We start from the raw sequence: 14,451 nt of genomic DNA, 5'->3' as shown, positions 1-14,451 counted from the left end.
GAGGAGGAAAGAGCGCTCCAGTCCTGTCGCCTTGGGTGCATCAGCAGCAGGAATTGTTCTCTGCCCTGTGGGGGCCATCTGACTGTTCTGTCACCCTCAACAGAAGGCTGACTCTGCCTTAAAGTGCTCGGCCCCGCGCTCGCAGTTCGACAAGCTTGATGTTTAATACATACACAGGGAGAATATTGAAAATGCCTCAGGAGAAATGCAGCACACGGGCTGTAAGGGAGAGAGGGGTTTTTTTTGGTCAGTTTGTAGAACAACCAAGAATAGTGGGGCTCCTGTACAAAGCATGCGTGGGCAGGCTGCAAAATATAATTGCTGAAGACTCGGACCAAAGCCGGAGCTCCATACCAAATTGGAAATCTATTACGTGCAAGAGTTAAGCACCTCTCAAAAACAAAGCACTTGTAGTGAGGGGGGTACTTCTTCATTGTGGTGATTGTGTAATGCACTGACATATCTGTGGCAGGAAATATACGTCACACTCATGCATGATGCTTCAGTCGAAATAACAGGCCGTGAATTTAACACGTAAGCTGAAAAGCCTCTCCCTCGTCTGTAATCAGGGCGAGCATGGTGAAATTCAGGGCATCACTCCTCAATAAGGCAGGAGAACGGGCCTCAGGGGTGACCCTCCTGCTTAAGTCAACACAATGGGTGTAATGAGGTGAAATACACACACACACACACACACACACACACACACACACACACACACACACACACACACACAGGAGATGGGAACCCTTATTGCATAGTTAAGTGCGATTCATTCATCTACATGCACTGAGCCTGCTGCAGAAGTTCTGCTCACACCCACACATTTAGCAGCACAGCAAGGATTTCACTCTTATTACAGGTTACTGAGTGAATCAGATGTTATGAAATGATGTCATTTCTAACTGGCGAGCCTATATTTAACACACCACGTGTCTTGGTGCCCGAACCTGTATTTTGAGTAAAAAGAAGAAGAAACAAAGAGCCCAAATGCCACGACTGAATTGTGATAATCCAACTTTAAGCTGATCTGAAAAGCCACTGGTTCTTTTTGACAAGCCTGCATCTCCTCGGCACTTAATAGTCAGCGAGTTCATCAGTTCTGAGTCCATAATTAATCAACCCGAGCGTGTGAGCAGGACTGGTGCCTTTCTCTTAACATCACGTACAGCAACCCACGCCCTCCGGGCCATCAGTGGATTAATGATAAGTGCCTTTGATAGGAGAGCCCCTCACAAAGGCTTTATTAATTAGCCTAACACCGACGCTGTGGCCGCAGTGTGCAACACGTCCCCGCTAATCAAAACTTTAAAGGGGCACGATCGACCTCCCAATCACCCGCACGAGATCAAACCCCTGACGCCTGCGTGCATTAAGTTGCCGCTGAAAGTGCACCATTTCCAAATGAGCAGGGCAACTTTCACACGTCGGTGAAGACGCGGTTATGCGCGCTTTACAAAGACGCCCGTGAATCATTGATCAGACAGGTGGGATCGAGTAGTGGCTACGGCATAATTCAGAGGTAAGGAGGGACACTCCAAAACTGCCCAGATGTCGCCAAAGTGGAAGCAAAAATGAAAACGACGGAGACCAGATGCGTCGTACTCACTCGCCCCCGGTGCCTTAGAGGAGCATCCCGGTCTCTCACGGCCAGCTTTTCAGATGAGTTCTCCTGGGACAGCGCGCCTTGATCCTCACTATCATTCTTTGCAAGGCTCCAGCCTCCTCACAGCCTCCCTTTACTCTTCTTCTTTGGCATTACAAAAGAAAAAAAAAAAATACAACGAAGAAAATCAAACCCGTTGCATGCCAAATAAAATTCTCCTTCAGGTGTTGTTTCGGGGTTGCTGTCGTCCGTCTCTCGGTGTGCAGGGCAGAAGTGACAGAAGCGGATTCCTATTTGAGGGGATGCTGACGCGCAACCGGAGGGGCTCGCCTCCTGTCTTTTTCATCTGGCTCCATCAGCAGCCCTCTGTTGGGCAGCACCATGTGACTGAAAATAGCGTCAAACACACGTGATGGCACGCTTACTTCCCGTTACCGCACTTCAAAATAAAACACTATATCTATAGTTTTGGGAAAAGGAAACAAGAAGAATCCCATTAATAGTGAATTAGAGATCACCAAAAAGATAGTAGATTAAATTTGATTTCATCTCGCAAAATAAATAAATAAATAAAATTAGACAGGTTTATTTCGAATATTTAAAAGAATAAAGTTGACATTTATGAACATTGATCAAAGCTAATATCCGACATATTCAAGTAAAAAGCAAAGTAAACGATGCTTTTATTTGTATATAAAATATTATTTAAAACCATTCCCAGCTACGTGTTAGGTTTGCAACAGCGAATACCAAAAACATGAATCCCACGTTTGAAGTGGCAATAAAATATAGTAAAAAGAAAAAAATTTAGGAAGAAAATAGTGAAGGAAAGTATGCCTGTAGTGCTGTTGTCCTTTTAAAATGCCACAAACACTGTGTTTCTTATATCAGATCATTAATAAATATTAATGTAGAATTAATGCCTGTACTAAGGAACAGTTGTTTTTAATACCACACAACAGAGAGGCCTGTATAGGCTCAACCTTGGCCAAAAGTCATTAGTAGTTACAAATTAAGGACAAGATTTGACATGGTGATCTGGGGATTTTGCATGTTTTTCTTCTTATAATGTCTTGTTAGTTCCTTCTTCATCTTTTCTTGTCTTAAAGTGGTCTGAGTTGATTGTGGGGCTGATATATCTCTCTAGCAGTATCTGCTGTTGATTTAGTATAAACTCCAGTTTATTTCTTCTCTGGTTAGGAAAACTTTGTGCTTTCCCCTGAAGTCTAACCAGCATGAAATATATTACTCTTATTTTGAAGGGGTTCCTCTTCCCCTCTTTTCCGGCTTCAATCTCTATTGACGCACCTGTGAAGGCACCCATTCAATTAAGACTGACCTCACAGAGAGTGCCTCCAAGCGACCGCAGTTAGAGTAACACCGACTTCTCAAAAATTATCCTGAGGAGAAATATTTCCTTTCCGAAGTATTATTGACATGTTCCTTATAGTAGCCTCTGTATTCCTTGTTTATCGAGTTCTGAACTTTTTTTTAATGGCAAACAAAGAAAAGGAAAAAGATCAGATGGGACTGCGCCCCCATCGTCACATGCACTGTATAACGTTAAACTTTTATGAGCATAGGCCTAAATAAAGAAAACATTCATATGCGTGTTGGAAAGCCGGCGGTGGCTGTAATTTGAAGCTGTGTAAGCTAGTTCGTGTTGACAAATGTCCCACAGAGCTGAAGGGAGCAGCTCATTTTGCTTTTGATTTAAAGGTAGGTTGTAATGCATTTCAGTTGCGCCACTGCAAAAATATCCGGTGTTGTTTTGTTAACCCCCCCTAGCTGACATATTCATTTCTGCCTGAATAATAACATCATTTGCGAACCTTTGGTGTGAGCAAACTACTGTTGCAAGAACAATAATTTGGGGGAAATCAAGTCTTTCAGGCTGCTGTAAGTATATGGATTCAATTTCTTTTGCTCTCATGTCTCAGAAATGATGAATTGGCCCTTTGATAAAAGTGAAAGAGACTTCTGTTGAGTGCTGCAGGACAAAATCCTCACTGGTGTGTTTGAGCGCCAAAAACGTGTGAGAAGAGAATCAGTGAGGAGAAAAGAGGGAGAGAAAGAGAAGAAAGAGAAGTAAAAGCGACAGGCTAAGACGCTTTTTCAAAGACAGACAGGCCTTGTCCTTTTGAGATCTTTTCCTATTGTTGTCCACTGTGGGCCAGACTCTTGGGTCTCCTCCACAATGCAGGTCCCCTCAGAGCAGTGCACCACTGGCTCTCCTGTCTCTTCACATTAGTGTCTTCATGGAGAACAGCAGCCCCGGAGGGCCACACTTTTCATGAAAGAAGTACTCTAGATACACACCCACTCACACACACACACACACACATTATGCAGACTGTGAATATAGGAGGTGTCAGGCAAAATGAGAACACAAGGAGAACCTCCATCAAGGCTTCTAACAGAACTTTAACAGTGACCTTATTTCAGCCTCGTGCTTGCCTCTCTGTCTCACTCTCTCCCACCCAACCAGCAACCCAAATACACACAAGCACAGATTTATGGCACACATTCAGAAGCCGTGTTCTCATGAGAAATGCGGCCTAGGAATAAATAAGATTCACGTATGTCTTGCACTTACAGGCTTGATGTGTAACAGTGAAACATGCCATCTGTTACAGGCAAACAGAGCAATCACTCACATGCAACCAAGAAAACACCTTTATTCAATGAAATATGAAAAGATAAATAATATTTAGAATTTGGCATAAAAATGTGATAGTAACCCCCCCCAAAAAAAACCAAACAAACCAAAAAAACAAAAACAGCATCACTTGAATTTTAAGCTTGAACAGTATTTCCTGGCTCTAACTCAGGTCCCCTTAACCTTTTGAGCATTAACTGACATGACTGTCATTCTTCTATAATTTATTTGAATAACTTCTAGCTGTTAGTTTACAGGAACCAGGTGGATCTTGAGTACATAAGCGAGCACACCATGACTGCTGATGAAGGTGGTGTGATTTGGGGAAAAACATATAAGGCTGACAGTCTTAAATACATTGGCACAAAAATATTTTCATATTTTAGTAATTTGATTTTAATTATTTACTCCCATCGTCACAAATGTTCAATAAAAAGTAATTCATAGTCCAGCTGTACAACATGTAGTAAATGCTCACCTGCTGAGGTTATGTAACACGATGCGCCATTGCTTATCTCTCTGAAATAAAAGTACCGGAGCGTACGCAAACTGTAAGTCATCACTCTATTGGGAAACACGGGCGGGTGGATTGCCAGAATGTTTACTCGGGCTTCAGCTCTTCAGCTTTTCAGTTTTTCTTTTCTTTTCTTTCTTTTCTTTTTTCCATGCCTGATTCGTGCCTGCTCGTCGGCTTCCTCAAATACCCTGAGGTTATTTTTGGCGATGGGGGGGAGGAGCTCCTCCTGGGCCGGCTGGACGCAAGAGGGCAGGGCGGCGCACGGAAGAGGAGAGAGGAGAGGAGCAGTACTAGCAGTAGGGAAAGAGCGCGGGAGTGTGTGATGAAATGAGATGTGAAGTGTTCCCTCACTCAGAGCCTGCAGACGCGTAAAAGATTTAAGAAGCTAGTGAGGGGAGAGGTGGGACCTGCCTTCGTGCGCTCCTGCAGAGGGAGAGGTAGACTGAGAGACTTGATGCTAAGATCCACTGTCTTATAAATTATACCGACCACTGGTTGCCTAAAAGGCAAGTGGAGATTCACACAAAAGGTCTGGGGAAGCAGGGCAAGAGGGTTTTGGAGAACGAGGGGGGCAAAAGATGCACGTAAAGTGAAAACAGACTCGAAGTTGTGCGTAAATAAACTAAGCTAATTACATCACAGAATTAAAAACATCTTTAAACTGAACCCCTAAGATTTAGGGAACACACAGGAGCTTAAATAGGTTTAATTATTAGTGAAGAAGTTGTCAAGAGCACCAATACGACGGTTTATTAAATATGAAAAGAGACGCCATGACGCAAATTGTAGAAAATTATGTTTTGTGTGATGTAGGTCTTTGTTGAAACTTGCCAGGGTGTGTGTCGACATACAACCACGAGATGGCGCCAGTTCTCCACTAACTGCAGCCTCACAGATAGCAGCAGTGTAACCCGGTATCCGTCCTCACGCTCTAATATACGTCCGAGTTTCTCTAGCGTCATTAATTCACAATTAATACGAAATTCTAACAAACACAAGTGCACTTCTTGACAATTTCCACTGCCCAAATGAGATTAATCTCCATTTCTGCAAATCTAATTGGCTCATTTCTTTTTAATTAGTCCATCAGAGACAGAGTTTTATTCGCCACGATAATAAACTAACCTGTGTTAAAATATTTCGACTTATAAAGCCCGAAATTTATCGACTGCCACGGTCAGAAATCAGTTGACGCCCTCAGTCAGCCCTGTCTCAGCCCCGGTTTTACTACCCCACCACCGCGACCACCTCCCACCCCCTCCTCCTTTTTCTTTTTTTTTTTTACACACCGGCTCGCAACCACCCTCCCAGTCAGTCACCTCAAGTGCGGCCGAGCGGCTGGAGCAGAGGCAAACAAACAGATCCAGAGCATCCGGAGCGACTCTCGTCTATCGTGTTTTGGGCTCAAGTAAAAGAGACCGGGGTGGAAGAGGAGAATGGGACGCCGGTGCCTGGATCAACACTGAGTCCTGCCGGCACACCGAGAGCTCCTCTGACTTTTTCTTTTTCTTTTTCCCCCTCCCAGAGTCACCGTGTTTTCACCGCTGACACAATGGGCTGCTGCAGCGGACGATGCACTCTCATCTTTATTTGCACTTTACAGCTGGTGAGTTGTTCCACACTTCTGCACTTTTTAGCTGTTAGAAGTTGTATTCTACGAGGAAGCCACTGCGTGTTTGACAAAGGAATTACTTTCCAATTCAGTGTCTGTTTTTAAATGGGCAGAAGCACGGCTTCTGTTGGAGGATGCTGAAAACTGATGAGGACATGTTAAATAATTTTTTTTTTTTAACTTTAACTAGGCAACAAGGGTCCTACTTAAAACAAATCTTCATTCGTCATGTCTACTGAATCCAGTTTGTTTAAACATAGTAGTTCTGGGAATAATCGTGGATTTCTAAGTTTTGTGTTTTAGTGAAGAAGTGTTGTGTTGACATGAGTTGTGACAGACAACATGTGGTGTTGTTGGTCTAAAGAACTCAACCTCTCTGAGCACCAGAAGCCTTAAGCAGCTGTACAGAGATATGACAGAGTAAATTTATACTAATCACAATATTATAATTGAGTCCCATCTTCCACCTGCACTAACCATCATTCACCTATCTTTGTTTGGGGTGTCACTTAAGTGTTCATATAGCCACTTAATGTATTTCACATTTGTGTAGTATAGTTCTCATGTAAAACATTGGCTAATATGTCAGTTTGTGAATTTTGAAATTAATTTCTACGAAATGTGTTTCTTAGAAATTCAAACCAGCTGTAATTTGCGAATTTTTAATAACAAGAGGAGGAAAAAGGTCGTTGAGACATTTTAGTTTCTGATCAGTGGTGTGTGGGCTGTGACATTTTACTGATGATACGTCTCGGATGATGCTTCCTATTGACTCAGAGGCTAGCTTCCCTTTGCCATTATCCCGAGTGAAGTTTACCTGACAGGCTGTGACAGTGTTATTTATGATGGCATTAAAACTCAGCTTGCTCACACCATAAGCTCCCACGTAAATGCCACTTTCAGAAACGAACACAGCTATAAAATCGTCTCCAGACAAAGAGTGTAATGGGAAAGTTGTGATATATTGCATCACATGGGAGGGAATTCAAAATGGAGCGTTAAAAACAAAAAGGAAGCAAGTATCAGTTGGTGTCAAACTTTAAGAATCTGGATTTAATAACAAAGCCCACAACTTTTAATTTGTAAAGGTTTTTTTGGCCCTAAAACCAACATTTTACTCCAGTTTTTAGGTTTCTGGCTGCTGGGTTGTCTCGCGGTCATACCTTTTAAACAATACAAGGCTGCTAAGAGCTCAATCGCTCTCTCAGCTCTTAAATATTTGTTTAAGTTCCTGCTATCTTCCTGCTGCTCAGTGTCTTGCTGTTCTTTTGTGTCTCGGACCTGTTCCTCCTTCATCACGGTGTGAAGAACGGGGAACTTTCTTGATAGTTTGCTCATTAGGCCATAGGGGTCTTTGTGTTACCTCTTGATTAAAATGTGACTCGCTTCACTGGTGACAAACAATCGTCTCACACTCGCATGAATACAGTAGGCTATCAGCCCACTTTGAACCACACACCTGTTTTTCCTTCGCAGTCCTCGGACCTTTTTGCCTCATTAGAGAGAAGGAGGCTGACCATTTGTTATGAGGTTTATAAAGCTGTCAACTAGCTGCCTAAAAAGTCCCCGAAGACTTCTGGAAACAGCTTTATTTTCCCCTGGCAGTATTTCTGGATGACCTGACACTTCCTGTCTGGAGGAACACACACATACACACACACACCTGCACATTGACAAGTTTAAACTGCAGCGAGGGGTTGTATTAAACCCTGCCTGACCTTTGAAAAGGTCGTCAGGCAGTGTGTGTGTGTCTACGTATGTGTTCACATGAATATACATGTGTATGTAGAGCAGCAAGAGGGACCCCCAATCTCCCCTGGCTGAAACCTATGCATTTAAAATGAGCCAGGTTATTCCCAGTCCATTACAGGGTAAAACTACCATTAACAAAACAACATACTCTGCTCCTCAGATGTAAAAAAAAAAAAAAAAAAAAAAAAAAAAAAGCCCTTGTGAACTGCTGTGTGTGCTAATTAGCCTGGCAGAGTGCTTTGATCAAACCTCTTTTGGCATCTCGGCCATCCCCTAATTGAATTGTGGTGCGCTTTCCTCATCAACAGGCCGAGTGCTGGGACTCATCTCTCTGGGACAGAAGGCAACAGATAATGAGCCCGTATTGATCGAAAACGCCTCTGTTCCCTCTTCTCTTTGCAGCCTAACTGTTCCAGACAGTAGTGCTGGATGGTTGTCAGAACCCCGATCAGCTCCAGAGAATAGCGAGCGTTGGCAGGAAGCCCCGTCTGTGTAACGATTTGTTTGTACTCAGAGACACCAGCGAGCTCATTTTGTTATCAACCGGTTGGGTTTTTGAGGTGTTGACCTTAACTTGACCTGGCAGTAAAGCACTTCCATTGGTCAGATACAAGAGCCAGTCTAGACATGTGAATGTCAGCGACTTGCAATGACGAGGAGGTTGTCCTTAATAGAGCTGATGGTTATTGTGGCTCAGCGGAGCTTGATGATAGATGAAGGAGGCCTTTTCAGTGGTCATGGCAGTTTTTCAGGAGAGGGCAGACAGGCCAGCACACAAACGCACACACACACAATCACAGTGGACAAAGGTAATGAACTTAGAAGTGAACATTGACCCTGACAGTCCCTGGCCATAACTATTCTGGCTACACTGACGGATGCACTCTCGCAGACACACCCACACAGTCACAGCTGCACATTCTTAACTTTGAGTTATAGGTTATTAGGTCTAGTGGTGGGTAAAGATTAGAGCCCTCGTACGAGTGCAGCTGTGTTTGACCTCTGACGAGACGAGGCAAGCAAAGGAAGACAATTGAAGCTTTTTTAAAAAATGTATTTATTTTTTAAAAATTTTATCACATGCAAGGAGAATAAACAATGTCCTTGTTGTCACAGTAGCTGCATAATTTGTGTCTAGGAAGGAAAAAGTCACCCACGGTACAGCGGCACAGGAGAACTGCAAGTTTTACCTCATGTTCACCCTTTAAAGGAGACTACCCACAAGCACCGTGTGAGTGTTTGTGTGTTACATCTTGCATCACACTGCCCACTTTTCCTCTAGCCTTTTGATGACAAAGCTAGAGAATATACTCGGTAGAGAAAGCTTCAGAGAAGAAAAGCGAGTTCAGCCAAAGTACTTCCAAGAAAGTTTTTTAGCAGAAAAGCTGAGCGCCTCGTCCTGAAGAGTGTTATCTCTAAAGGCGCAACATTATCCCTTGGCAAGCTTCACGTCATCTTCTACATATTACAAAGGATTTAGGTTGTGTTTTTCCCCAGTTTCCTCTGCTAACTCATTTGCTTTATGGAGGCACGAACATTCAAATTTCCTGCTGAATATTCATGATCTCAGACATGCTGGATGCCTTTAACATACTGTTTCTCTCTCCTCACTAATCTGTGTGTGCTAGCGGGCACACAACACATGGAAGGTCTTGGCCTGTAGCTTTGATATTGATGCGTCGCACAGCTATAATTAAGAATAATTACTGCAGCTGGAGCAAATTGTGTGGCAATAAAACACTATATGCTGTCAGACCAGCAAACCAGGGTGTGAGGGTTACTGCTACTGTGTAATCCTCCCGTGCCTTGCAAATTTACTGGTGACGTGATGTTTTGAAAGCTGTTTACTACAGAAATATGAGCGCAAGTGCTAGAATATTTTAATTTTCCCAGTTACAGATGCCTCGGACATCTGCTCAGTGGGTTTTGCTGAGTGCATTTGTGTGTAACTTCTTTACAGAGTGCCTGAGTGAACCTGGAGTCGTAGCTGTCTGATCAGTGATAATAAACTGCATTTCTTTGACATTGCCAGGTTGATGGAGGCCGGCAGGAATAAAATGAATGGTCGTAGCTCTTTATCGCTCCACTTCGTTCTCATTGTCTTCACCTCTCTGGTGCTCCTATTATGTTTTATAAAGCTTCTCTGGACTGTGATTTATATCACTGTGGGCACAAGCACATTTTTTACTATTTGTTTTGGCTTGCACAGATGGTGGAGGACTAAGACAGCACCCGTACTTGAATTATCCATGCAAAAACAAAATGTGTTGTCAGTGTATGTTAGACTCCTCGCAAACTCTGTGTATTCACTGAATACCAATAGCAAAATGACTTCTTGGGTCGGTCTGTGTACAGGGAGTGCAGAATTATTAGGCAAGTTGTATATTTGAGGAATAATTTTATTACTGAACAACAACCATGTTCTCAATGAACCCAAAAAACTCATTAATATCAAAGCTGAATGTTTTTGGAAGTAGTTTTAGTTTGTTTTAGTTTTAGCTATTTTAGGGGATATCTGTGTGTGCAGGTGACTATTACTGTGCATAATTATTAGGCAACTTAACAAAAACAAATATATACCCATTTCAATTATTTATTTTTACCAGTGAAACCAATATAACATCTCCACATTCACAAATATACATTTCTGACATTCAAAAACAAAACAAAAACAAATCAGCGACCAATATAGCCACCTTTCTTTGCAAGGACACTCAAAAGCCTGCCATCCATGGATTCTGTCAGTGTTTTGATCTGTTCACCATCAACATTGCGTGCAGCAGCAACCACAGCCTCCCAGACACTGTTCAGAGAGGTGTACTGTTTTCCCTCCTTGTAAATCTCACATTTGATGATGGACCACAGGTTCTCAATGGGGTTCAGATCAGGTGAACAAGGAGGCCATGTCATTAGTTTTTCTTCTTTTATACCCCTTTCTTGCCAGCCACGCTGTGGAGTACTTGGACGCGTGTGATGGAGCATTGTCCTGCATGAAAATCATGTTTTTCTTGAAGGATGCAGACTTCTTCCTGTACCACTGCTTGAAGAAGGTGTCTTCCAGAAACTGGCAGTAGGACTGGGAGTTGAGCTTGACTCCATCCTCAACCCGAAAAGGCCCCACAAGCTCATCTTTGATGATACCAGCCCAAACCAGTACTCCACCTCCACCTTGCTGGCGCCTGAGTGGGACTGGAGCTCTCTGCCCTTTACCAATCCAGCCACGGGCCCATCCATCTGGCCCATCAAGACTCACTCTCATTTCATCAGTCCATAAAACCTTAGAAAAATCAGTCTTGAGATATTTCTTGGCCCAGTCTTGACGTTTCAGCTTGTGTGTCTTGTTCAGTGGTGGTCGTCTTTCAGCCTTTCTTACCTTGGCCATGTCTCTGAGTATTGCACACCTTGTGCTTTTGGGCACTCAGTGATGTTGCAGCTCTGAAATATGGCCAAACTGGTGGCAAGTGGCATCTTGGCAGCTGCACGCTTGACTTTTCTCAGTTCATGGGCAGTTATTTTGCGCCTTGGTTTTTCCACACGCTTCTTGCGACCCTGTTGACTATTTTGAATGAAACGCTTGATTGTTCGATGATCACGCTTCAGAAGCTTTGCAATTTTAAGACTGCTGCATCCCTCTGCAAGATATCTCACTATTTTTGACTTTTCTGAGCCTGTCAAGTCCTTCTTTTGACCCATTTTGCCAAAGGAAAGGAAGTTGCCTAATAATTATGCACACCTGATATAGGGTGTTGATGTCATTAGACCACACCCCTTCTCATTACAGAGATGCACATCACCTAATATGCTTAATTGGTAGTAGGCTTTCGAGCCTATACAGCTTGGAGTGAGACAACATGCATGAAGAGGATGATGTGGACAAAATACTCATTTGCCTAATAATTCTGCACTCCCTGTACGTTCTAGGTTAGTCATAGTAATCTAAGGAGCTTGGACAGAGAAGTGACTGGACTTTTTTAAGTTACTCAAAGATGTTGCACTTCTCATCCGAGAAGCTTCTTCAGAACTGAAGTCACTGTCATTTTTTCAAGTACTTTACTACAGTATATAGCAAATTTACATATGCTGTCCCCTGGCAGTTAGATGTTGAAAACAATATAAGCGATCATGCTCTGCCTTAAGCTTAACAGGGAAATGCAACCCTGCCCCCAGTCCACTTCTTGCAAATCTGGTAATGAGCTTGTATAAACTGTATAAATCTTTAGGGGGTAAATCTTTTTGCCCCTCCAGTTTTTCCACTTCTTTGTACATTCCCTCACATCCATTCCAATAGTTTCAGCAATTTGCTAACATTTGTGAGTCCTTTTGTTGATGCGGTGATTATTTTTTCTTACATTGAGATGATAATTGTTACTCTCTCACTGATAAATTTACAAAATTCAACAAAGAAATTGTCTGGAAATGCATAAGAGTAATTGACAGTACTGTATAGTCCAGTTTCAATAGTTGCAGGCTTTGTCAGCCCTACATGTAGTTACATATCTAGGGAGGTGCACATCAGGTTATGCTGTAGGTAATCCAGCAAAGAGCTGACACAGAATCTGAAAGATGCAGCTGGCTTTTCAGTAGATCAAGTGATTATTCTTATGGAAGGGAATTGGGCAGAAGATGCTAAGGTATGCCAAATGCTACTTTGTTTTTGTTCTACCATGCAATACCATCTGGAAGGCATCTGTTTGGCAACTACTTCCATTTTTCAGCATGGCAATGATACCAAACACGCTGCTAATGCAGAAAAACACACAGTTGAACTCTGTCATGGATTAGCCTCCCCAGAGCCTGGAGCTCAACATTATTGAAGCAGTGTGTGATCATCTTGATAGGAAGAGAACATCCAACATCCAAAGAACAGCTATGAATGTCCTTCTACAAGATTTGAACTATTCCTGAAGTCTACTTACATAAGTTCTATATCTTGTCATACTGTATTTCCATATATGTTTGCATGTGTCAACAAATTGCTGCAATTATTTCCCAGCAAAAGATAAAGAAATGAGGGATTGCTAAAGACATTTGTCCAGTACTGTAGATTTGGATCTGTCCCGATATGTGCTTTGGCCTTAGAAGAATTGCTACTTGTATCATACAGTTTATACAAGCTGATTAACAGATTTGCAAGAAGTGGACTGGGGGGAGGGTTGCAGTTTCCTGTTAAATCCGAGAGCAGCATCTATCAGCTAACTGACCAGGGACAACAGATGTAAAATTGTTATATACTGTTGTTAAGTGTTCTTCCTGTTTTATAAACTAATAAATCAAACTAATCTGGAGTCAGTTGAACACTGATCAACACTATGAGGCCTTAATAATACATTTAAAAAATAATAATGTAACAACCTGCCCAACCTATTATAACTGAATAAATCATTTTGCATTAAAAATTGCTCTTCAGACTGCGTTAGCTAAATAAAATAAGCATTTTTAAAAGAAAGTTCACATGCAGAAGCCTATTTCCTTTCAAAAATTGCTGTGTGTGAAACGGGGAGCTCAAAGGTCTGACAGTAAATGACTATAGCTCACAGAGCTCCATTAGTTCAGATAATCTCAGAAATGAAGGTCTTAACCTCATCTTATATTGTCTATGGGCCCATATTCTTTTCTTTTTGAAGGTCATGCGGTTCGCCCTAATTAGGTACCGTAGGTGTATGTGTGTAAGTGCTGTGCTTGTGCTGTCAAATAGACCCCCAGTGTTCAATGCTGATTGTGGTCTTGACCCAGGTGCTCTGTTGATTGCTATTCCTGAACAACCCTCATCCACAGAAGAGCAGTTTCTGACAGGTCATGCCCGACCTGAGCTGCAAAGTTGATTAAACAACAGCTTACAATGAGACACCAAGACAAGGTGACTCTGTAATAAATTCACAGTCACATCGCTGACTTCTGGAGCTCCAATGTGTCATCATCTCACCTAAGAGCTTAATGTAACCTGGGTACTCGGGGATGGGAAGCACTGCTTGAATCTGTAATGAATGTCTTTAACATGTATCCTTTGTGGAAAGACAATAAGGCTCTGCGCGATCTCCTTTCCCTCTTTTTGTATCTTCCACCCCTCTACCCACCCTGTTTTCTTTTCTCCGCCTGCTGGGATTGTGGGCAGGTTGGAATATGTTTGAATTATTGATTACCATCTAATTTATCAGTGGGGCAACAGTCACTGGAGATTTGGAAGACATACAGATAGAAAGAGGGAGAGAAGCAGGGAGCCAAAAGAGGGGCGGTTGTGGTAGTTCAACCTCTCACCCTAGACCAATTATGAGCATGACCCTCGAGACCTGAGATCTCTACATTTC

The 14,451-nt window shown here is 42.6% G+C and overlaps 2 protein-coding genes across 4 annotated transcripts in view; one reads left to right on the top strand and one right to left on the bottom strand.

Moving 5' to 3' along the window:
* Positions 1-2,000, bottom strand: part of LOC116324764 — a 42,955-nt gene extending 40,955 nt beyond the window's left edge. For 2 of the 3 annotated variants that reach the window (XM_039604946.1, XM_039604948.1), the window contains exon 1: positions 1,610-2,000. The gene's annotated coding sequence lies outside the window, so the exon portion shown is untranslated. The remainder of the gene's footprint in view (positions 1-1,609) is intronic. The other variant, XM_031745490.2, reaches the window with a different exon arrangement.
* A 4,082-nt stretch (positions 2,001-6,082) lies between these two features.
* The window catches only part of nkain4 (sodium/potassium transporting ATPase interacting 4), a 53,067-nt gene continuing 44,698 nt past the window's right edge, over positions 6,083-14,451 (top strand). Inside the window, exon 1 of the mRNA XM_031745516.2 lies at positions 6,083-6,388. Coding sequence (XP_031601376.1) covers positions 6,335-6,388 — 54 coding nt within the window. The 5' untranslated portion in view covers positions 6,083-6,334. The remainder of the gene's footprint in view (positions 6,389-14,451) is intronic.

Source organism: Oreochromis aureus, linkage group 20, assembly GCF_013358895.1.
Source record: "Oreochromis aureus strain Israel breed Guangdong linkage group 20, ZZ_aureus, whole genome shotgun sequence".
NCBI lineage: Eukaryota > Metazoa > Chordata > Actinopteri > Cichliformes > Cichlidae > Oreochromis > Oreochromis aureus.
Note: the sequence above shows the minus strand (reverse complement) of the source record. Positions and strands in the feature narration are given on the sequence as shown.